The 23,762-nt window shown below is 37.7% G+C and overlaps 1 protein-coding gene across 1 annotated transcript in view; it reads left to right on the top strand.

Annotated features, from left to right (window-relative positions):
* Positions 1-23,762, top strand: part of aox6 (aldehyde oxidase 6) — a 70,045-nt gene that overhangs the window by 9,549 nt on the left and 36,734 nt on the right. The window contains exons 8-21 of the mRNA XM_088931199.1: positions 1,944-2,024; positions 2,874-3,018; positions 4,257-4,349; positions 7,385-7,536; positions 9,596-9,689; positions 11,064-11,173; positions 12,136-12,320; positions 13,445-13,607; positions 14,352-14,441; positions 14,938-15,107; positions 16,474-16,600; positions 16,851-16,973; positions 20,529-20,625; positions 20,831-20,955. Of these exons, the coding sequence (XP_088787325.1) occupies positions 1,944-2,024; positions 2,874-3,018; positions 4,257-4,349; positions 7,385-7,536; positions 9,596-9,689; positions 11,064-11,173; positions 12,136-12,320; positions 13,445-13,607; positions 14,352-14,441; positions 14,938-15,107; positions 16,474-16,600; positions 16,851-16,973; positions 20,529-20,625; positions 20,831-20,955 (1,755 nt within the window). The remainder of the gene's footprint in view (positions 1-1,943; positions 2,025-2,873; positions 3,019-4,256; positions 4,350-7,384; positions 7,537-9,595; positions 9,690-11,063; positions 11,174-12,135; positions 12,321-13,444; positions 13,608-14,351; positions 14,442-14,937; positions 15,108-16,473; positions 16,601-16,850; positions 16,974-20,528; positions 20,626-20,830; positions 20,956-23,762) is intronic.

Below are 23,762 nucleotides of genomic sequence, written 5' to 3'. Positions count from 1 at the left end.
ACCAAAATCGAACTGAAGCAATATAAAGGAAAACATTGTCATTTTAAACTTAAGCTGTATTTTGAAGCTCCCATGCCCTGGTGTAACTACTGTAGCTTTTCCCTTCTTCCGTGTCTGTTTTCAGCGAGTTGGCAAAACCTACAAATGACGCAGTCTCACCAAACCCCAACTCCACTTTGTATTTCAGGTTTGGCACTGAAGGCCTTGTGTCCTTTTCAAGAAAATGAAATAAGAATGTCCACCATGTTTTAAAAATGTTTATTTCTTTCTTATCATTAACATTTTTTTTTCTTTTTAGTGGTGAAATCCATACTTTTATGTTGACTTGCTTTTTATGAAGAGTTCAAGTCATTGCATTTGTAATTTTTCTGCTGTATGGCTTAAATGCCACTGAGTTTTCTGGTATAACACAATAAATCAATAGTTTGATGCAGATGCAGACACAGACGGCAATTATAAACTAAATTAAATTATCACCACAGGCACAGATAGCGTACCATGCACACCCCTATTGCTTGTGCAAAAACCGAGAGTTGGTATTTTGTATTAAAATGTGTTTCATTTTAACACTGCAGTCTATGTAACAATTCGCATCAGCCACAATTCAACACACATCACATTTTAAACTCCCCTTGCAGTACATTTGTGTCTCAGTCAATACAATTCCGTATTGTGAAAGGCTTTCGCACACAGTGAGGTATGTAACCTACAGATGCAGCCACTCAGAACACTTGTTAATTCTTAGTCCTGTGTTGGCAGTACCGCAGTGTGGTGCATCGTGCGATTCACTGGCCAAACACAATCAATAGGCAGCACTTCATTAGATGTTAGTGAAACAATTGCTTCTAGTTATCTAGTTATCTACTGTTTGTCACCTTTAAATCCACTTAATATAGAATATTAAGTGTTAAGGAATATTAAGAGCCACTGCTCAGGGTGGAGCAGAGGCTCTGTGGCTCTGGAAGGTTGCTGGTTCAAATCCCATGGCCGGCAGAGGAATCCTACTCTGTTGGGCTTCTGAGCAAGGCCCTTAACCCCAGCTCATCCAGGGGCGCTGTACAATGGCTGACCCTGCGCTCTGACCCCAAGCTTCTATCCCTTTCTGTGTGTCTCATGGAGAGCAAGCTGGGGTATGTGAAAAGACAAATTCCTAATGCAAGAAATTGTATATGACTAATTAAGTGATCTTTTTCTAAAATTCTTAATATGGAATTTTGTAACTAAAGTGAACTTTTGGTAGCAGAAGCATAACCTCTCTCAACATCATAAACAATATTAATGTATGTTATTACATACATATAATGATATTACTTGTTCTAACTGTATAAAGTTTTCTAAAACGCTATGATGTTTTAGCCTTTTCTATTAATATGTACTGTCATTATTGGAAAAAAAAAGCACTATAGCTCAGGAACAAAATACAGTACAGTGTGTGTGAAATTTATTTTTCCTAATCAAAATCATAACTAAAATATTTTAGATAGTATAAGAAAGTATAGACTTTATTTATCCCGAAGGGAAACTGAGGAAATTGATTTTCCTGATTACTTGTTGCAGAAGTCAGCATAACACAACATATTTAATTTATAATAACATGTTACTTTAGTGTGGATGTAAACCTGAAAAAAGCTCATCACATTCACAACAAGCTGTAATAAAATACTATTTCTTTATATATCCTGCTGAGTAATTTTGTTTTGTTTAACAGCCCTACTTTCTCTTTTAATATTAATTTAATATCTTGGTTAACACATAATCCAAAATTTATGCCTTCTATAGAAGCTTCCTAGTAACACCTCAACTGTATAGTTCCCTCAGAGTGCCGACTCCCACGCAGTACAGAGAATTTATAATCATCAACAATCATATACAATCACCTAAGCAGTTCTGTAATTCTATATTTGTAAGTTTAGTATTTAAAACCTACCCTGTGTCTTTCAAAGGTCTTCTCAGAACTATTCAACAAAGATGATCTTATACCTTTGGATCCAACACAGGAACTTATATTTCCTCCAGAACTCATTGTAAGTCAGACTTGATCTAGTGTTTTTAAGACTTCTCTGTCAAGACATTAGATTGATCATTATATAGATCAGTAATTTTATTAATATGTTTGTTGCTTATTGTTGTAGATCTGACTTGGCATTATTATATTTACTACATTCATTTTACGTTTATTTTAGTTTCTTGTATGTCCTTTTCTACTATGATTGAAGTGTAGTGTGAATTAGCTTTAATGAACTTAATGAAGTAACTAACTGTTGAAACAAGTGAAAAAAACCATAGCTGTTTCTATTGTTTACTCTGTAATTTGTACTTGTGGGTATAGCACTTAGACAGATGTAAATAATGATGTGTTTCCTAACCTGGTCAGGGTTAATAATACTTAGAAATCTTGAGTAAATGAATTTTGAATGTTGTTGAAGGTTGGAAAGTTTTGGTTGTAGCTGTTTCTTTGTTTAGTCTGTGTCAGCACAGGTACACTTCACTGGGAAAATGTATTTAAAATTGAATTAATACAAATCTCAAGCTTTTCATAGGTTTCATGAAAGGATGTTTTGATGCTATTTACTGCCATATATGCATATGTGCAAACTTTCATTATTTCTAAAGACTTTGTAATGTGACTTTGAAGACAAGATTCATAGGGAGTTTTTATTATTTCATTTATGAAGTCTGTTTTATTCCACATTCTTTGCGAAATAATGAAAGATATTTAGTTTCCCTCAGTCATTCTCTTATTGGCTTTGTAAAACTTTAAATTATCACCACAGGCACAGATGTCTAAATATTGTTTAGGATTCCATCTTCTTTCTTCTGAAATTCTCTGTAGTACTGTCTTTGTGGCTCTGTCCATAATATTGTCTTCCTAGATAATGGCTGAAAAGCAAGAACGAAAAAGCCTCACTTTCCGTGGAGAGAGGATGACTTGGATCTCCCCTGTGTCCTTGGAAGAGCTTATCCAGCTCAAGTCCAGTTACCCTAATGCTCCTCTCGTAATAGGAAACACGAACATTGGTAAGCCCTAATGCTAATTTGTATTTGGAATGTATTCACATTAACATCTTAAAATCTTTTTGTTATATGTTCATTCCATTGGTACTTCATATGTTATTGGGCTACAGGATTTTATTCTGTGTGAATTGTTCTTTATAAATGTAAATGCCAGTATTTTAGAAAGAGAAGCTTGTTAGAAGGTTTCTTGAATACGAAGACAGGGAAAATGGAGACTACACATAGTGAACAATATATTACTTCAACACTTACATTTACATTTTTTTTCAAAACAGGAACTGTAGTAAAGTTCGTGTGATGAAAATTTGATAGAGTTTTTATGATTATTTTTAAGTCAAAATGCTCTTTCCTTCCCTTTTAGAAATTTTAGAAAACATGAAAAACTGTTTAGTAATTTCACAGTTTAACTAGAGACAAAATGAGAATTACTTAAGATAAGATAATCTTGTATTAAAGGTTCAGTTATTCTTTTAAAACCCTCAAGGCCTCCTGGTTATCTGATTTCATTGATGCAGTTTAATCTGAGAGCATATGGATATCCAGAGGAGCAGAGTTCAAAGTGAAGATAGAACAGCAGTTTTTCTTATCTGGCTTTTCATGCATATGTGTATCTGTTTCGTACAGTATGTGTATATAAGCTGAAAGTTAAATCTGTGTTTAAAATGTGATGTAAAAGCATGTAGTGAGACTACTTGATATGAATACTAAGCAGTGCTTACAGAGCTATTTAACCTGCTTATTTTCTCTATGTGTGCCTATAACTTTAACTAAGTTATTCAAGGCAAAGAAATGCATATATTTTATTTCCCCATTTAATTTCTTTTATTTTTTATTTTGAATACAGTTATGTCTGTTTCATTGTACTGTACATGTGTGGTTGCTTATTTATTAAGGGGGCCTGTTTTGAGTAAATCCACTCATTCTTTTCAAATTTCTGAAAGTATTAATTTTGTTGAGTATTAATTTGGAAATCTTGCACATTGAATAGTGGGTCAGTTGTTCAAACTTTGCCTTCCATTTCCCTGTCACTTCAATGATAATCTGTACTGTAGTTATTCATTTACAAGTCCCGCACCATGGTAATGGCAGGACTGCAGTAAATGTTACATAATTGCAGGATTAACCTTGGTAATGTTTTATGTTGTCTTTAAAGGACCTGAAATAAAATTTAAAGGTATACCGCAGTAAATGTTACATAATTGCAGGATTAACTTTGGTAATGTTTTATGTTGTCTTTAAAGGACCTGAAATAAAATTTAAAGGTATACTACACCCTGTGATCATCTCTCCCACCAGAATTTCAGAGCTGTATAATGTCACGAAAACAACAGAGGGTAAGTGTTCAATTTCAAGATCCACAAATTCTCTAACTCTCTTTGCAAAACTACCTCTATGCAGTGGCTATCAAAAATATTCATCCCCCTTGGGCCTTTTCGCATTTTACTGTGTTATAATATTGAATCATAATGTATTTAAATGGAATTTTTTCGCCATTGATCAACACAAAACACTCTATAACGTCAAAACGAAAACAAAATTCTACAGATCCTCCTAAATTAATTCTTAATATAAAACAGAAAATAAGAGCATAAGTATTCACCCCCTTTTACTATGACACACCTAAATAGGCCCTGGTGCAACCAAATGTTTTTGAAATCACATAAATATGTTGAATAAATATGTTGAGTCCACCTGTATGCATTTACTGTGTTTCACATGGGTTCAGGATAAATATACCTGTCTCTTGGTTCCATAGTTGATTAGTGCGGCTCCCAGCAAAACATCATGAAAACAAAGAAACTTACAAAGTACATCTAGGATAGCTTTATTGAAAAGCACCAATCAGAGGAATGGTATAAAAAAATTTTCCAAGACCTTTTCATATCCCCAAAGCACAGTAAAGTCCATTATTAAGAAATCTAGAAAATATAGCACAACGGATGGCCTGGGTGCCTCACAAATTTGGGCTTCATGGGAGAGTGGCAAACAACTCAGATCAAATCTCTCTCTCATCCTAGCGTTAATCCCGCATCAGCAGGGTCCGCTTGTCGGCACGCCCGTCTCCATTTGGTGGTTTGAACCAAATCTTTGAGCTGACGTTGCCATTAAATGCGACCGAGAATACTCCAACCGGCGCGTCGCTCCGCCTGCCGTCGGAGGGGTGGGGGGGGGAGGAGAACAAAGTAATATAGCCAATTCATAGAGGGGGATTATTAGGAGGCATGGGAAATTTGGCCAGGACGCCGGGGTTACACCCCTACTCTTTTCGAGAAATACCCTGGGATTTTTAATGACCACAGGGAGTCAGGACCTCGGTTTTACATCTCATCCGAAAGACGGAACTCACATCAAATCTCAACTACACTATTCCAGAAGGCAAGTGGGAGACTCTGAGACCACGTGGAAGAAAATTGTATGGTCTAACAAGACCAAAATTGACTTTTTTGGCCTAAACGGATAGCACCATGTTTGGCACTAGAGTGAACATCATTCAGAGAACAATATCCCTACTGTGAAGAATGGCGGTGGCAATATCATGCTATGGGAATGCTTCACTGCATCAGGGCCTAGAGGAAAAATGGATGCAGCAAAGTACCAAGAAATTCTGGAGGAAAACCTGCTGCAATCTGCAAGAGACGTGTGACTTGGGAGAAGATTCATGACCCAAAACATACAGCCAAAGTCACGCTGGAGTGGTTTAAAAAGAAAAATAGCCAGTGTTCTGTCAAACCCTGTCAAACCCAAACCTCAATCCAATCAAGAATCTGTGGCAGGAGTTGAAAATTGCTATTCACCAACATTTCCAACCTGAGAAAGTTTGAGCAATTTTTGAATGGGCTAACATTGCAGTGTCCAAATGTACAAAGCTTTTAGAAACTTATTAAAGAAGACTTATGGCTGTAACTTCTGCCAAACGTGCCTCTACCAAAAATTGTCTCAAAGAGGGGTGAATACTTATACAATCATTTTTTTTCCATTTTATATATATAATAAATTTAGGAGGATCTGAATTTGTTTTCACTTTTACATTAAAGAGTGTTTTCTGTCAATCAATAACAAATGCTCAATAATAACAAGAACAAAAACCAGTTAAAAACATTATGATTCCTTATTGTAAAATGTAAAAAAGTCCAAGTCAGTGAATGCATTTGATAGTCACTGTACCTACACAGAACTAACTAAACTTTGGGACCACTGACAAAGTTATGGTATCTCTGGAAATTATACCGACTGCAAGAATTGTTTTGTGCAAAAAAAAATTACACCTGTACCTTTTTTTACAAATGTTTTTTTTAATGAAAATCCAGTACTATGAAGCATGTGAATTGTTACCCACATTTGGAATAACAAAAGCCTTCAAAACTACAAACAAACGACACAAAGAAATGTAGAGAATGAGGAGGAAGGCATTGTACAACTCTTTTCATATTAAGTGTTTGCATCACATTCCACTACAGTAACTAGTGTGAGTGAGAGCCTGCACACTTGTGCACGGAGTGTGATACAGTTCACTGCATATTCCTTCATGCGTTGTTTGCTGTTGTGCCTCTCTTACTTTTCTTATGAATATTTGTGGTATAGACTTTGGTAAATGGTAAATGTCTTTATCGTTTATTCTTCAATGATTTCTTCTTGTAACGAAAATGAAAATTGTGAGTGTGTAATTACACAGGAAGCAAATGAAGTGGTAACTGCACAGTACAGTACTGTACTTTGGTATGATTAATGATGTCTGACTAGGTAAGAAGTGTATTTTTTTACTAAAACCACAAACTGCAGTATGAATGTTAGTTATTATTGTTTCTTTTGTCATTTTCGGGTGAAAATAGTAAAAGTAGGTAACATTTTTGGGGTCCAGGAGGGATCGTAATTTTTACCCATAAGAAATAATGGAAACAATTTTGTTCTTTTTGCAAATTATGAGAAAGGGTTTCTGGGAATGAATTACATTCCTAAACAGAAGTATGGGTGTAGCTATTTGGCCACACCACACTGAAAACAATAACCAGGATCTCTGGAACTAGGAGATTAAATTGTAAAAAGATTGTTGCACTTCATGTATCTCAAAACGCTCAGTTTTCTTTTTCCTCACTTGGATTATTTGTGTTTTATTATCACTCCTAACAGCTAATGCAGAGAGGCTGTGTTACGATGCAAAGTAGGCTTTGAAATGAGCAGTAGTTAAATTGAAGGAGTTGTGGAGAACATTGCAAATTGCAAAGAATTCTCTCCACCTATGAAAATGAAATACAACACATATACTTTATCTTTTTCGTTATAATTTTGCACAATGCCCTTAGAGTGTATACAGTATTTTCATGTTTGAGAGTTTCATCAGAAGTTCCAAAAAGTCCCATATTTTTTTCAGGAGTGTCTATTGGAGCTGGTTGTAGCCTTTCAACTGTGATAAAACTGCTGGAAGAGCTGGTTTCCAGTCTGCCAGAGGAAGAGACAGAGATATTCAGAGCTCTTTTAAAACAAATGAAGAACGTTGGTGGGCAGCAGATCCGCAATGTTGCGGTAAGTTGCTCTTGGTCTGATGTCAAACTTTATTTTTTACAACTATGGGGCACATTAATTAAAGGACAGTAAATTTCCTCAATTAGAATCTGGTAAGAGGACGCCAAATTGCCTAGACTTTTTTTTTCTCCTGTTACCACTAAGCTAGTGTCATGCGTAATTAATGTGGTGAAATGTGTAATACCATCATCTTTCACTGAGGGCAGGTGATATTGCAGCCATGACTAATACAGGATTACTAAATGCCATGTGATGACTTCTTGGAAAGTATAGTAGTAAAAAGAGCTTCTGAATTCCAGTTTGAATGTGAACCAGTAAACATTAAGAAAACACTTCTAATTCAAAATGAAAAAAGCAAACACCCCAGAAGGAACTATGCAGCTCTCCTTGATTTCAATCCATTTAACAGGAAGTCAAGTTAAGTTCAAGTTTATTGTCATTATACTCATACACAGGTATATGGTATAACAAAATGCTATTTAGCTAACTCTCAGACGGTACATAGTGCAAACATATTTTAAGCACAGTTTAAAGTGTAACTATTTGCCCACTTCCTAACTTGTATATCAATACATTAATTATATTGCTCTCACCTGAAATCATTACAGATTCTGAGGACAGAACATGGTTTTAAAATGTGGCAGATAAAATGCTTTGTCACTTACAACTGTAAAACTGGAGACTGTGCCCCTGATCACATTTTATAGTGTATAACATCAAAGTTACCTGTCAAAAAGTAATTCAGGTAATAATAATTACCATGTATTTTGTTCCTCGAAAATCATCTGCTAGGGTACTAATCTGTATTGAAAACTGTCTCAACTGACCCATATCAAGAAGAATAATATTAAACCAGAAACAAAGCTTTGGCAAATTTATTAATTTAATTTATTCTTACACACATTGTGGTTGTTAGAGAAAATTGGTTGTGCAGCCTGTAGAAAAAAAAATAGGAACTGATTGGAACAGTATTGTTATTTTAAAAACGAACAAGGGAAATCATGATCCTAAGGTATACACAACCCTCAGAAATATATATAAATACTGAACATTTTTTTTAAATAAATGTAAAAAAAATGATATAAATATAACTAGGCTAGAGTAGGGACCTATATCAGGGAATGAGCTGCCCAGGAACAATATAGGTTTTATAGATAATGAGGTAAACTTTGACCAAAATGTTAGTCAAAAGTTAATGAATGTGAAGGTTAAAGTGTGGAGATAAGAAACGTACTGCAGATTTTCCAAAGAACACCACCTCATCGGTGAAGCATGTTGTAGGTAATGTCATAGCTTGGGCATGTTGGGCTCTTCAGCTGGCTCCCTGTTCTTTATTGATGATATATCAAATATCGGCAGCAGGAAAATGATTTCGGCGGTTTACAGAACATTTCATCTTCTTACGTAGAAGAAAATGTATCCACATCACCATGTGGCACATCACTATGCAGCCGGACAATAACCAAAAGCACACAGAGACTAAAACCAGGGAATTCATCAGGAGAAACAAGTGGAAAATTGTAGGCTGGCCAAGTCAATCTCCTGTCTTAAATCCAACAGAACATACTGTATGTTACATGTTGAAGAACAAACTGAAGCCAGAACACCCCAAGAACTGGGAAATGGCTTGGAAAATGTTCTCAAATACTTAATTTGTGGCCTTCATTCTTTGTGTGTGTATGCAGATAGCCCTTGTTCAGGGTCTGTTACAGTATGTTTGTGGTGTAATGGGATTCAATGTATTCTTGGAATTACCCCCAAAATAAAATGTATATTTTGTCGTAATTTTCAGTCATATTAATTTCATAATGATAAATTATAGATATTATATATGTGACCATGAGGGCTTAGCAGGACACCAGGCACATCTAAGGCTCACTTTGCTACGGGAGTAATTCACAAAAAATAATTCAGAGCTAGCTAATAAATAGTAATTATACAGACTAATACTGTATACTGTACATGAAATGTATATGTAAATGTAGTAGTTATTGGGTCCAAAAACCAAGTCCAAACCCCTCCACCCAGCTTCCCTTCCCTAATATTTGTTTTGCATTAGTCTCTAGGGGCCAATATTGTCAGTGCCCATCCAAACTCGGACCTCAATCCTGTTCTTGCGGCCGCAAATTGTACTCTCAGTGTTGTGTCACAGGGTGAGTAAGAATGAGACTGCTTTTATTTTCTAAGAAGGATGGCATAATAAAAGGTTGTAGATGAAATGAAGCAACTTGGCTCCTGTTGCTCATTGGCAGTGTTCAGATCTTCAAAGGTCTGCTTTAGAATACCCATCAGGGTTCTTCTTGAATAGTGTCACTGACTCAGCATCCGCAACATAACATGAGCGTTTGTGCCGCTATCCCGTAAACTCTTTCATAGCCAGCAGCCATATCACTCTGCAACTCACAACTGGCAACCTGCTGAAGCTCAGCAGGTGTGAGCCTGAGTGGGAAAAACTAAGGTTGCTGCTGGAAGAGGTGTTAGTGGGGCCAGCAGGGGGTGCTCACCCTGCGGTCCATGTGGGTCCTAATGCCCCAGCATAGTGACGGGGACACTATACTGTAAACAGGCGCCATCCTTCGGATGAGACGTAAAACCAAGGTCCTGACTCTTTGTGGTCATTAAAAAACTCCAGGGTGTTTCTCGGAAAGAGAAGGGGTTTAACCCCGGCGTCCTGGCAAAATTTCCCATTTGCCCTTACCAATCATGGCCTCCTAATAATCCCCATCTATGAATTGGCTTCATTACTCTGCTGTCCTCCCCACTGATAGCTGGTGTGTGGTGAGTGTTCTGGCACACTATGGCTGCCGTCGCATCATCCAGGTGGGGCTGCACATTGGTGGTGGTGGAGGCGAGTCCCCATTACCTGTTAAGGGCTTTGAGTGGAGTGTCCAGAAAAGCGCTATATAAGTGTAAGCAATTATTGTTATTATTATAAAGATACATTTCCTGTTTCCTGTCATTTTGCTCAGATAGAACACAACTTACTGTATACTTGTGGAGCTACTTTATTGGATTTAAGAGCTTACATGTAGAATTAATGTTCTTATATATTATAGCACACAGCTTTATTAATTTACATACATTGATTTCTCATAAATAAAATGGTTCCAATTGTTTTACTATCATTGTGTCAAAGATGAATGAATATAGACCGAAAAAGAACAGAACACAATTCTAATCTAATCTAAAGATTTCTTTAGATTACAATTCTAATCTAAAGATTTCTCTTGAAATATTTGCTTTATTTTACAACACATTTAAAGCCTTGCATGTTTTGCAAAATGTTGAACCTCTTTTCAAAGTTTCAGATTTTAATCTCAGTGCTAGTTTTTGTTTTGTTTGGCAGTGGGTGTTTTAATGGTCCTGCTGTATGATTTGATTTATAGTTCTAGTTCTACTTTTAGTTGAAGGATTTGACTGATGTTATGCTCTCAGTTGATCAGAGTTTTATATTTTGTGAAGGGTGGTCATTCCAGTGAAGTACTATACATGTTTTACTTTCAATTTTTATCATGTTTTTCTAATAGGAGGCAAAGAGAACATTATATTAAATGAAGATTTCTTTGTTGGATTTGGAAAAACGGCGCTAACCCCAGATGAAATATTAGTTTCTGTTTTCATACCCTGTTCTAAAAGAGTAAGTGTGATTTCAGTTCTTAACTACCAGTATTTGCAAGTTTTGAATTCTCAAGATGCTTTTCCCTTTTTACACTGCTGAAAAATATTTTGCTTAATCATTAAAATATTTTGCTCAATATTGTACTATTTTTACAATCATTTTGCTCAATCATGTGAGTAGAGTGCTATACTTCTTTTCTCTGTTTCACATTTCTGTGGCTAATGTTATAAGGGGTCGTACTGCAGTTATACTAATTCAATTTAAAAAGCTGCATGTGATGGAAATATTCAGCTGGATACAATGGAATGAAGAGTTCATTTTGAGAAGGCCATAAAGAGTCCAGAAAAGTTTTCATTCAAAATTTGACATTATTTAATTTATCTCACATAAGTAATGATATTGATTCTCATTGATAAAAAAATGATATTTCTGTCAGTTTTCATAAAGAAATAAGGTTACGTTTACAATTTTTTGTGAACCATGTTACTCCATGACAAGGTTATTGTTCACAAGGTTTGTCCACCGTATTGGATATTGCAAAAATGCTTGAACGATTCCTATGAAGTTGTCAGGCGAAACACAGCAAAACCTGGTATAAATTATTAAATATTGTCAATAACCAGTTTTGCTAGAAATTATTGCTGAGCAGAAACCCTCCCTAAGAGCAAGGCAGATCCTGGAGGGGAAGTTATTTATTTTGTAAGGAATAACGAATCCAGTTTCATTTAATTTATCCGAATCGATTAGCATGTCTCGGGGACATGTTTTTTTTGAAGCCATGATTTCTGTCTTGCTGAGATCAATTTCTTTGACCTTTCATCTCTTCAAACATTAAAAAAGTACTTGCTTGAATTTACGTCTGTTAGTACAATTACTTATAATTTAATTGCCAATTGCCAGAAGCATTTACTGTTCTCTTTGAAGTGGAATGTGAAAGATGGTACTGTGAGATACCCGTTATGCTCCACTGTGTTTTTTAGGGCGAGTTTGTAAGAGTTTTCCGCCAGGCCCCACGGCAGGAAAATGCCTTCTGTTCTGTCAACTCTGGGATGAGAGTCCAGTTTAAAAAGGGAACAGCTGTTGTAGAAGACCTGAGCATTTTCTATGGAGGCGTTGGCCCCTGTACTGTCAAAGCCAAGAAAACCTGTCAGGAAATCATTGGAAGGTAGGGGGAAGTTCCATTTCAGATATGTTCCCTATTAACCTACAGAACTTTTCCCACTGTTGTGTGAAGCTTTGAATGTTGCACAGGGGCATTAAAAGAGATTTACAGCATTTATCCATTTTCTAAATGCTTCATTCAGTTCAGGGTCGTGGGGGAGCCGGAGCCTATCCCAACAATCAACAAGCTCAAAAAAGGATCCACCCTGGACAGGACACATGCCCATCGCAGGGCATAAACAGACGCAAGCACAGACACACACACTCACACCAAGGCCCATTTCCCCAGAAGCCAGTTAGCCAACAAGTATGTCTTTGGACTGGGAACACCCGGTGGAAACCCGCATGAACATGGGGAGAACATGCAAACCCCACCAAGATGTCGCAATGAACCCAGGGCCTCAGCACTGCAAGACAACAATGCTTACCATTGTGGCACCGTTCCACCCTTTATAATAGTTATTTATAAAAATAGTCTAAGCATAAACATGCTCATAGGCCAGTTATGGTTTTTGTGATATTAATCTTCCTGTAACCAGCCGAAGTACTGTAAACCCCAATCCAAGTTGCTGTGAGCTACAGTATTTGAGCCGCATTGGAATCGGTGATTTCTCATAACGTTAGCTAAATGTTTTCAGAATTGAAATGTATCCTCTTACAGTACGTGTATAATACAAACAATAGCATAACAACTCTTGGCAATGAGAGAAGGGCGTTTAGCTGATCTTTTTCATTTAGTGGCTAGTAGCTCAAACTTCTTATTCATCTGTTTCTCGGAGGACACCACGAAATCAGCAACATGGCTGGGCAGTTCGTTCTAGATCCCCACAATCCCTCTGTGTAAAGGTGTTTTTCCCGTTCCCAATTCTAAAAGGACATGTGCCTTAGTTTCCACTTCCTCAGCTCTCTGTTTCACCATCAGTCCTGAAGTAATCCTATAAGTCAGTGCCTTTGAGGATTTCAAAGATTCTGCTTTTTCATTTTCAAGTTTGGCACTTTGGAGCTCTAAGAAAATAAGACAGGTTTGCCCAGTTCTATAGTACAACAATCAACCATACAAGGACTTGCATTACTGCTCACAACACAGAAACTACTTTTCATTTTCTCTTTTTCATTACCCATCTTTAGACCCTGGAATGAAAAAACCATTAGCGAAGCCTACAGGCTTCTTCTGGATGAAATAGAGCTTCCACCTTCTGCACCAGGAGGTATGGTGGAGTTCAGAAGAGCTCTGACACTCAGCTTCCTTTTCAAATTTTACCTGGAAATGTTGCAGAAACTCAGAGAGATGGTAAGCAGTCTTTTAAACTGCATAATTGTCCAGGCCTCCAAGTGCACATTAGGTTGTAATTCAGAAGTTCCAGAATCCAATTTTTTCTGTTATTTGGACAACGATGTGAGGTAAAATACATTTAGCTTTTCAGGGGACCTGAGAATAGTTAAAGAATTGTAAGATAGATAAGAGATAAGATCACTTTATTGGCCATATACAATTTCTTGTTTTAGGAATTTGTCTTTTTGCATACCCAAACTTGCTCTCCATGAGATACACAGACAGGGAGAGAAGCTTGGGGTCAGAGCGCAGGGTCAGCCATTTATACGGCGCCCCTGGAGCAGTTAAGGTTAAGGGCCTTGCTCAGGGGCCCAATGGAGTAGGATTCCTCTGCTGGCCACAGGATACGAACCAGCAACCTTCCAGCCACAGTGCCACCGCACCCTGTGTCAATTGTCAATTGTCATGACATTCAAAGAACTGTTCAGAGAACTAAAAATAAATTAATAGTATGACTAACAGCAGAGATACAGGTCGTTGATTTTGTTGTGAATAAAGTGCCCAACCTTACAGTGAATTAGTTAGTAGCCTTAGCTTTTTTTTAGATCATACTAGAGAAAAAAAGTAATTTTAAGCTAAAGTAGATGTACATAAAGTGAGGGATCCTACTAATACTTGTGTTCATTCTTAGCCATTTTGTGTTTCAGTACAGCTATTAAATTTTGCTCTTTTTGCATGCTGATAAATCCCTGTTTCCTGTAGAATGTAACCGTTGAGGATGTTCCTGGAGAATTTGCCAGTGCAATACGGTTCTTCCCTGAAAAAAGGGAAAACAGCGTTCAGGAGTTTCAGGTCTGTATCCCACCTGAAATACTGTTACACCTGTAAAACAATAAAGATGTTTTATTCCTAGTTTCATGTGTAAATAGGGAAAGTGTGGGAGGATTTTAGCAACAAGAATGTTAAGTTGAAAGGTCAATTCTGAATACCTTATTGTTGTAATACTGGGTTTTTTCTGTTTTTTTAGAATTTACATTTTTCAGTTTCTCAAGTGAAAGTGCTATGGTTCAATATTGGGCATGATGAAGTACTAACATTTGCTCAATTATTGTTGAAAGGGCCCATAAGGAATTTTCAATAAAAGGGAAAGGGAATCAACCATTTCATATAATGGTGATTTTGTTTCATACATAAATTTGTATGCTTAGCTGCAGTGCCTCTTATGTACTGAATTTGTCTGCTCTGAGACATATTTGGTACTGCCTATCGCGTTTTGCAAGATGAGTGTGATTAATTAATTGTTTTATTGCTCTTTTCCTTGTAATAACATATTCCTTTCAATTTCAAGGTGGTGGCTCATGGTCAACCATGCTGGGATCTTGTGGGGCATCCCATAATGCACCGGTCAGCGATCAGCCAGGCGACAGGAGAAGCTGTTTACTGCGATGACATTCCGAAGACAGAAGGCGAGCTGTTTCTAGTCTTGGTGACTAGCACAAGGCCTCATGCAAAGCTGATGTATGCAGATTTTTTTTCAAATAAAATTCTTCAACTGTTCTTTAACATGTAGGAAGTTTATGTACAAGATTTAGGGTCGTTAGTATTTACTACCATGCATAAACGTCCTGTTAATCAGGTACACGTAATGTAAATCAAATACTAACCTGAAGAGACTTGATAAATTAGTCCAAATAATGAAATCTTTAGGTTGGTTAAGCCAATAAAAGCTTGCTTGGATAGATTTAATCCAAACATACTATGGTCCTACATACTGTAGTCTGTAGACTTCTTCTCTTCAATAACCCAGTGTGGGTGCTGGGTAGAGTGTTGAATAGATTTATATTTATAACATGTTTGGTGTCACATGGGACAACATTCAGTCTTGTCTATTTCTTTCTGTATTTCAAACAAAGATGTACTGTGATAAAGCACTAGTGATAAATATTTAAAAAATGTATTAAACAAGCAAATTAAGAACAAGGTTTCAAAGGGGTTCCTGAAACTTAATTTGCATTGATCACATGCTTTTTAAAATTATTTTCAGTTATTTGTAGAGACATGTGGCTTCCATTTCAGAATGTTTAGCAAATGGCAGAGGAAAGCACAAACAGTTAGCACTAAGAAAATGTTCAACATCAGGCCATTACAGATCCACTATGGTTAGTCTTGTTATTACGTATGCTAATGACTGATGATCACTCAGTTATAAGTCAGTCCACTCAACAGTTTACATGGGTGTACTGTCTTATGAATCGATAATCAATTGCTATTCAAAGTCCTTTCAGCAATAAAATGTCATCTTGCTTTATTTTTATTTTATTTTCAAAGAACAGTGCAGATTTGGCTGTCACTTGGGGCATTGAATCACATTGTAATCAGGCAGATGTTGTTGGCTGTAGGAACATGAAGAAGTATTTTAATTTGTTTTAGTAGCTAATTGAACTGAGTTCATCCAGACCACTCTTGAGAAAAGCCAGGACATTTGATTCAAATGCAAAGCTGGATTCCATGTTCCAGCCTTCCACAACTCTTTGTGTAAAAACACTTACCAACACCTTGCAATTTAATGAGTTGAGTGGGCTACAGACATGTAAATATCATTGTATATATTTCAATACTAATAAAGGTAGATTTTATAAGTATAAAATATTACCTTTTAAGTTATTTCACTATCATAAACATTTGGTAAAAATACATACAGTATGCTACGGTATAATATTAGTAGGGATATACAAAATATAGTTCTATATTGCTGTAATATCCAGAAAAAAAGTACTGGAGAGCTGCTGACTAGCCCTGCACTTCAGCCCTTAGTTTCCTTAGTCCTGTAGGAGATGATATTGGAGAAGAAATGCTAGTTATCATCTGGTATTTCTCCCTGCAGCGGCATTGATACAAGTGAAGCTTTTAAAGTACCAGGAGTTGTGGATGTGATTACTGCAAAAGATATCCCTGGAAAAAAATTCAGGACCTTCACCAATATTGATGAGGAGTTACTGGCTGAGAATGAGGTACGGGGAGGAAGACTTATAATTCTGATGAACCATTTGCTTTATCGTAGTTGTCTGATGCTAGACCACTCTTTTGTAAGGTAAAGAGACACAGCAGAAGGCGCCATTCTTGCTGTCTGGAACCTGTAGGATCCTTACAGTGTTACAACTGCCTCGTTTTCATTTATAGATCTGGGTGCTGCGGTATCTGCCATGCTTGTCTGTGTTTTGATAACACAGTCTCTGTCTCATTTGTCTCTGTGGAACGCAGGTGTCCTGTGTGGGTCAGCTGGTATGCGCCGTGGTGGCAGATACGAAGCCACATGCTAAAAGGGGGGCAGCGGCCATCAAGATCACCTACGAAGACCTGCAGCCACTGATCTTCACCATCCAGGTGCCTGCAGCTGGTGCCTGGGAATTTGGTGACACAATCATAAAAAGCTGTTCATGAACAGAAAACATACAGTATTTTAGATGATTTTGTAGGGAGGTACAGCACAGCTCAGTGAAGTTCTTAGATTAGTTTATTCAATCAACAAGCCCTTCCTTAAAGTAATACATACAGTCTTTCTCGAGGCCTTTTTGTACTACAGTCGATCTCTTGTGTTTCCATAAATGTCAATACAAAGACAGAACATATACAGTATTTAACCACAGAATGTAACTGTCACGTTCGTAAACCCCTCCTCTTAAGGATGCTCGAGCCCTAACTTGTTTTTTACTCATCTCCCGCACCTGCTCCCTGTTCCAGCCCCCTTTTCAGTTCCCCTTAAAAGCCAGACGCTGACTTTGTTCCGGGATCTGCGTTGGTTCCCGTACCAGCCGAGTCCGGGACCTGGAAGCTCCTGGTCCCGTCAAGTTTTTAGTTCCTGTTCCTGTTCCCGTTCCCGTGCCGGTCCCAACCCAGTTCCTGTTTTTAACCCCATTTGTCTTGGATGGACTGCCCGGCTTTGGACTTTTGCCTCCTCTCGGATTCCCCCTTGGACTTATTTCTGGATTGTTTGCCTCGGCCACACCTTCCCCGATCACCAGCGCACCATGGACACCCCCCCTGTTTTCATTCCTGACTCCTGCATGCTTTTTTCCCCGTGTTTTCCTCACTCATCCCCAGATTGTGTTGTCTGCATAGGGTCGGGAAAGAACGCTTTCATTATAGTAACAGCTGGGCAGCACGGTGGTACAGTAGTTAGTGTTGCTGCCTCACAGTGCTGCGGCCCTGGTTTCAATTCCTGGGGTGCTATCTGTGTGGAGTTTGTATTCACCCTCCATGTTTATTTAAATTCCTGCTGGGTGCACCGGTTTCCTCCCACAGTCCAAAGACATACTGGGAGGTTAATTGATTGGCCTCTGGGAAAAGTGGCCCTGGTGTGAGCGTCTCAGTGTTTGTGTCTGTGTGTGCCCTGCGATTGACTGGCATCCCAGTACAGGGTGTATTTCCCTTTCTGCCAAATGCTTGCGAGTTTTTTTCCAGCTCCCCCTGCACAAATGTGCTGGATAAATGTATGAGAAAGTGAACAGATGGATGTAACAGCTCATTCCAAAGAATTTTATGCACCAGCATGAATGCATGTTCCAACATGAAGCTGTCATGAAGCTGAGAAAATCACAGATTCATTCCATCAGCTAATGTAATCACAGCCAGAGCCAAACATAGTTTGTTGTTTGTAGTAGTTCTGTAGTAGTTCAGGTGAGTAGCTGCGTCAGCATGCGTAGGCTGCAAAGGAACAAGTAATAGGTTTATTCCATGCTGAGAAAAAGAAGAAAGAAAACACAACGTTTCGGCCGTGGAGCCTTCTTAAGGTGTGAGAGAGACAAGGCAGTAGGCAAAGGTAATGTAGCGGGAGAACAAAGGCTGGGAGAGAGGAGGAGTGAGAGGCGGGAGCAGGGGACAGAAAGAGAGGCCAATCAAGAGGTGTAAAGTCAGAATAGGTGTAGAGAGGTGTGAAATGAAACTTCCAATGAATGGAGAAAATTTAAAAGTAGAGTAGTCTGTCGTTAAGAGAAGGGGGGAGGTGTGATCCTAGCTGCAGAATAATTTTAGTTTCGGTAGTCTTTCTGATGTATGAGTTCGGAAAACCATCTTTGAGAACACAGACGGAGAGATTAGAGTGGTCGTGGCCGTCAGAGGTGAAATGAGAAACGATGGGCTTGGAGAGATCTTTAATCTTTACAGCCCTGACGTGTTCTCTGAAGCGGTCTCCAAGTCTCCTTCCTGTTTCTCCAATGTAGATGGCTGGGCATTTACTGCAAGAGATACAGTAAATAAGGTTGCTGGAGGTACACGATGCTGTCTGGGTGATCCAGAATTGTCCTGAGGGGCCTTGAATGGTGGTGGATGTGTACTTGCAGGTGATACAGCGAGCTCTGTTGCAAGGGAAAGTGCCTGGTGTGGATGGTAGTTGAGGGCAGTCAAGGGAGCTGTGAACAAGGAGGTTTCTCAGATTAGGTGGTCGACAATATGAGATGATGGGGCGATCAGAGAAGAGGGCCCCAATGGAGAGATCATCCTGTAGGATGGAAAAGTTGTGGTTAATGGTCCTGGGGATAGGAAGTGTGTTAGGGTGGTAGGGGAGCACCAAAGGAATGCGGTTGTTACGGCGGGAGTTCCTCATAGGGTTGATGGTCCAAGGAGTGTTTTTGGCTCGGGCAAGGGCCCTGTCAATAACACTGCTGCAGTATCCTCTGTTGATGAAAAAGGAGTACATTTTGTGGGCTTGGTTCTCGAAGTCGATGTCGTCGCTGCATAATCGTCGTAGCGAAAAAGGGAGAGAGTTTTTAGTGTGTTTGGGGTGAAATGAGCTGTACAGGAGATAGCTGTGTGAATCCGTGGGTTTGTAATAAACCAAAGTGGAGAGTCGGGGGTATTTGATGGAGAAGTTGATGTCTAGAAACGGAGTAGTGTTAACCGTATATTTGAGGGACGGGTGGAAGTTGGTGAAATGGTGCAGGAAGCACTCAAGCTGCTCGTTGGAGCATGGTTTGTTGTTGCCTGAATTCTACAATCTCTGTGTGAAGTCTGGGTTATCTCTCTCCTTTTTACATTTTGATCGTCACTGTTCAACATTTGGCTACTAAAAAATGTGCAAGTGCAGCAAATTCTGAAATACTGCACTTAGCATTTGCAAATTTACTGCTATCATTGATTTAGAATATACTTATTTGCATGTCAGAATTTAATATATAGTGTATAATAAGTAATCATTTAATATCAATCATATGATTAATATTTAATCAAATATTAAATATATAATATATTCAAAATGTTAACATCAACAATACATTTCATAATTGATTAATCAATAATAATTTGATTAGTTTAATAGTTTTAATCCCAAAGTATCCCAAAGCAATCTGTAGGAGGGATCTGCATCACCCAACTCTAGGTTACTGGAAATTATATTTTGCAGCTCGTTTGTAGATTAAATTCTGTATCTCCGTTATAGCACACAAAATAAAGAGAAACAACTGTTCTAAGCAGAAAAAGTATTTACTTTTCAAATTCATAAATGTATGTAAATAAGCATGAATAAATTAGTTAACTTTCAGGTATATGGTAAATATATAGGCTCTCCACATATAATTACTGTCACTTTTGTGTTTTATAAATTATGAAGTAGACCACTTACAACATCTATCAAATACAGAGTAGGCGGTTATTTTGGAAGGTTAGAGTGTGCTGAAGTTTATTGTGAGGACCATCGCTCTACAAGACTTCAGAGGAAGTTGATTGCTCCTCTTCCAGATTCTGGATATTTTTGGAGTTCTTAATCATTAAAAACTGAGCTCCACAGTGCAATAAAGAAATCATAGGGCACACAGCTGTAATACCAGCAAGCAAATTGCTTGGGCTTAATATTTAAGGTTTTATGACACAGTGTTGAGTATCCTGCTTGTTGTTTTGATTTTGGCTTTGTATTAAACATTTTTATTCTTATTTTCTTGATGTTAGGAAGCCATTGAGAAGCAGTCTTTCTTTAAGCCTCAGAGAAGAATAGAAAAGGGAAATGTGGAAGAGGCATTTGAGAAGGCTGACCAAGTCCTTGAAGGTAAGTGTGTATCTGCCACAGAAAATGTGCATTTCTGCATTTATCTGGACATTTGAATTTTCAAGTTATGAATTCCAATCAGGTTGCTATTGTGGAATCTGTAGCATACTGTGTCATACAGTACATTTTCTATTCTGTTTACCACTATGGTGCTATATAATCTTCCATTTATTCTAGTGTCTCATCCTTTCATTTTGATTGCCAGGGGAAATACAGATTGGTGGACAGGAGCATTTCTACATGGAAACACAGAGCATGCTTGTCATTCCTGTTCAAGAAGACAAAGAATTTAAAGTCTTCATAGCTACACAACACCCATCTTACACTCAGGTAACAGAGTCTGGTGTTTGGGGAGGAAAGCATACTTCTGTCTTTCCTAGATTCAAATGACGGTGCAGAAAACTCCAACTTGTGTTACTTCAGATTTTTAAAGTATATATTTTAATTTATATATATTATAAATACAATTTATATATATACATTAAAATATACATTTACCATTTAGTGAGTAACAGTACTCAGTATGGTACCAGATCACTTGGGAAGTTTGTGATCTGCTTCATATTTATCCCAATGTAGATGGGGTAGTTTCATAATGATGTTAGAAACATACATTCTGTCACACCCAGTATGTTTCTGACCTGAACTAACACAACTGAGGGTGAACATTATTACCTATTAAAGACATTTATGGTATGTGGGGTTATTAACATGTATTTTTTATCTCTTATTAGTGCAATTCAAGTCCAAAAATAGGACTGGAATTCAAGTCAGACTATACGGAAACTTCTGTGTATAAACTATATGTTGATACGATTTGATACTACTCAATGATCTTAAAATAAAATGACTCTACCTGTCATTCATAAAGCCAGGAAGGATAACAGGCTCCATAATTCCCCAAGCCTACCAGAGAGAAGCTTCTGGTGTTCCTTATAGAATTACACTATGAAGCCTACGCCATGAGTCCTTCCTGCAAAAAAGGAGTGAACATATAAATATATATAAACTATATAAACATATAGCAAATGTATAGTTTGACAAACAACTGCTGGCTAGAGGCTTAACATGCACTCGATAATCCAGTGCATATTATAGCACTGATATTATAGCAGGAAAAGGTCAAAACAACAGAAGGTTATTTCAGAATACTATTACAAATGGAGGGTTACGAAAATGGAGAAAATGAACAAGCAGATTAGGGAATAAGTAAAATAAATGATCATAACCCCCAGTTTGTAAAGAATTCAGCCAAGAATACAGTATACCCAAGCGGTTGGTATAGTTAGAGGCATGTGAATTCATTGTTCTCTGGCACAGCTTTGGTGAAAAGAGTAATTTCAGGCACACTTGGTTAAAACACCCACTATGCTTCACGCAACATAACCATACATCACACAAGTTACTGTATTTACACTTTTACAGATAAGATATTTTAGAGAACTATGTCTAGACCACCCAGAAAACCCCAGGCTGCTACCAAGTATTTGACTCTTAAATAATGTCTACACAGGCCAAAGAAGAGATAAGCTGCCTTTTAAACTAAATAGAATACAACCTACAATGAAATCTCTCTCTCTCTAATGCCACAAAATAAATGGGAGCCTATATCATTTTTCTAAAATGCATCCATGAAGCAAGAGAGGCAGTTTTAAAACAAGGGATTCTTCACTTGGAAACTCCCAAGTTCCCTAAAAGCTATAGAATAGCAAACTCTCCTTGCAAGATTCAGATACCTAAGTCCAGTTGGGTTTTATCATGAAGAAGGACTCTAGCCTGACACCAGATTCAGGTTCCACCTGTTTCTGTCACCTTTATCTCACACTGGTCTGACCTTCAATTCAATTTTCTTCTCGCCCCTATCTTGATCTGTTCTTATATGGTCTCTTTCTGGACTATTACCCAGATTTTATTCAAACCAGAAGATTCTTTTGATCAGTGTGTCTCACACCCTGCACAACTAAGTAAGCATCCCTTGGTTTGAAGCTCTAGGAAGTGGAAATATTGACACTAGTTAGGTGTTACCCATTATGTCTAGATTCCTAGAGAGACCTCCATTGTCATCTACCTTAGGCTGTAACAATATTTAGGCATAATAAGAGGAAATATAAAGTATAAAAAAACAGAAAACATAAGAGGCAAGAAAATGAAAATCCTATAAATGTTACAGTATATATGTAAATATATTTATATTTGGAAACTTGTTGTTAGAGTCCAATGGGTCATGGTCCCACCAAATAAAAGTGTAAAAGAAATGTAAAATTAACTCATCAAACACAACAAAACCTAAAAACTTTCGCACTTTTTTAAAGTTAATGAACAATATAGTTCTATAATCAGACTTCATAATGTACAATGTGGTAAGGGCGACTGTTGGTTTCCATTCATACCGTATGTCATCCAGTCATGGATAAGTACGTGAGTACAAGATACACCATTGCCATCAGTTTCTACACAAACTGCACTACAGGCACAGCAGCTACTGTATGAACACCCATGCATGGGCCTTAATGGTTTTGTTTGGTTATGAAGGGACTAGCTGTATCCATGCTGTGCTTTGTTTTGCGTAGGCTACTCTGCACTAGTGAGTTAGTTTAGAAAGCATTGATTTTGAAAATGTCTGGACAGGGGTAGTGGTACTTCACAGTTCTTGGCTTATGGGCTCAATTCTTGCTTGGTGCATGTTCTATTGCGATCGCCTTACGATCATTACGATCGCAACAGCTTTCCCTTGGCTTATCAAGTTTTCTGTTCTCTTTTCACTCTATGAATAACATACCCTAAAGTAAGAAAGCTCACAGCTACCCAGAATTCTCAGTCAAACCTCTAAACACGGCTTTTGTGATCAAAGTATTCTTAAATTTAAACATTTCACTTGTTAATTAATTTACTATTTTTTTTATTCAGTGTGACATATGTCTCCACATCGTGTTTCTTTTATGAAACATATCATCATATACCATTCTCAGTTGCCTGTATTGTGTACTATAAATTTATATGGCCAGGACCAGACACAGGATTATGGTATCCGTGCTGTACTCAGAAGTGAACACTGTACTGGATCCATATCAGTTTGCATATACAGTAAACACCATTGGGGCACCAATGGTGCAATTAACAGCATTATGCATCTTGTT

The sequence above is a fragment of the Atractosteus spatula genome, chromosome 13 (genome assembly GCF_055471065.1).
Source record: "Atractosteus spatula isolate fAtrSpa1 chromosome 13, fAtrSpa1.hap1, whole genome shotgun sequence".
Classification (NCBI taxonomy): domain Eukaryota; kingdom Metazoa; phylum Chordata; class Actinopteri; order Semionotiformes; family Lepisosteidae; genus Atractosteus; species Atractosteus spatula.
The sequence above is the reverse complement of the archived record's forward strand: the minus strand, read 5'-3'. Positions and strand labels throughout refer to the sequence as shown.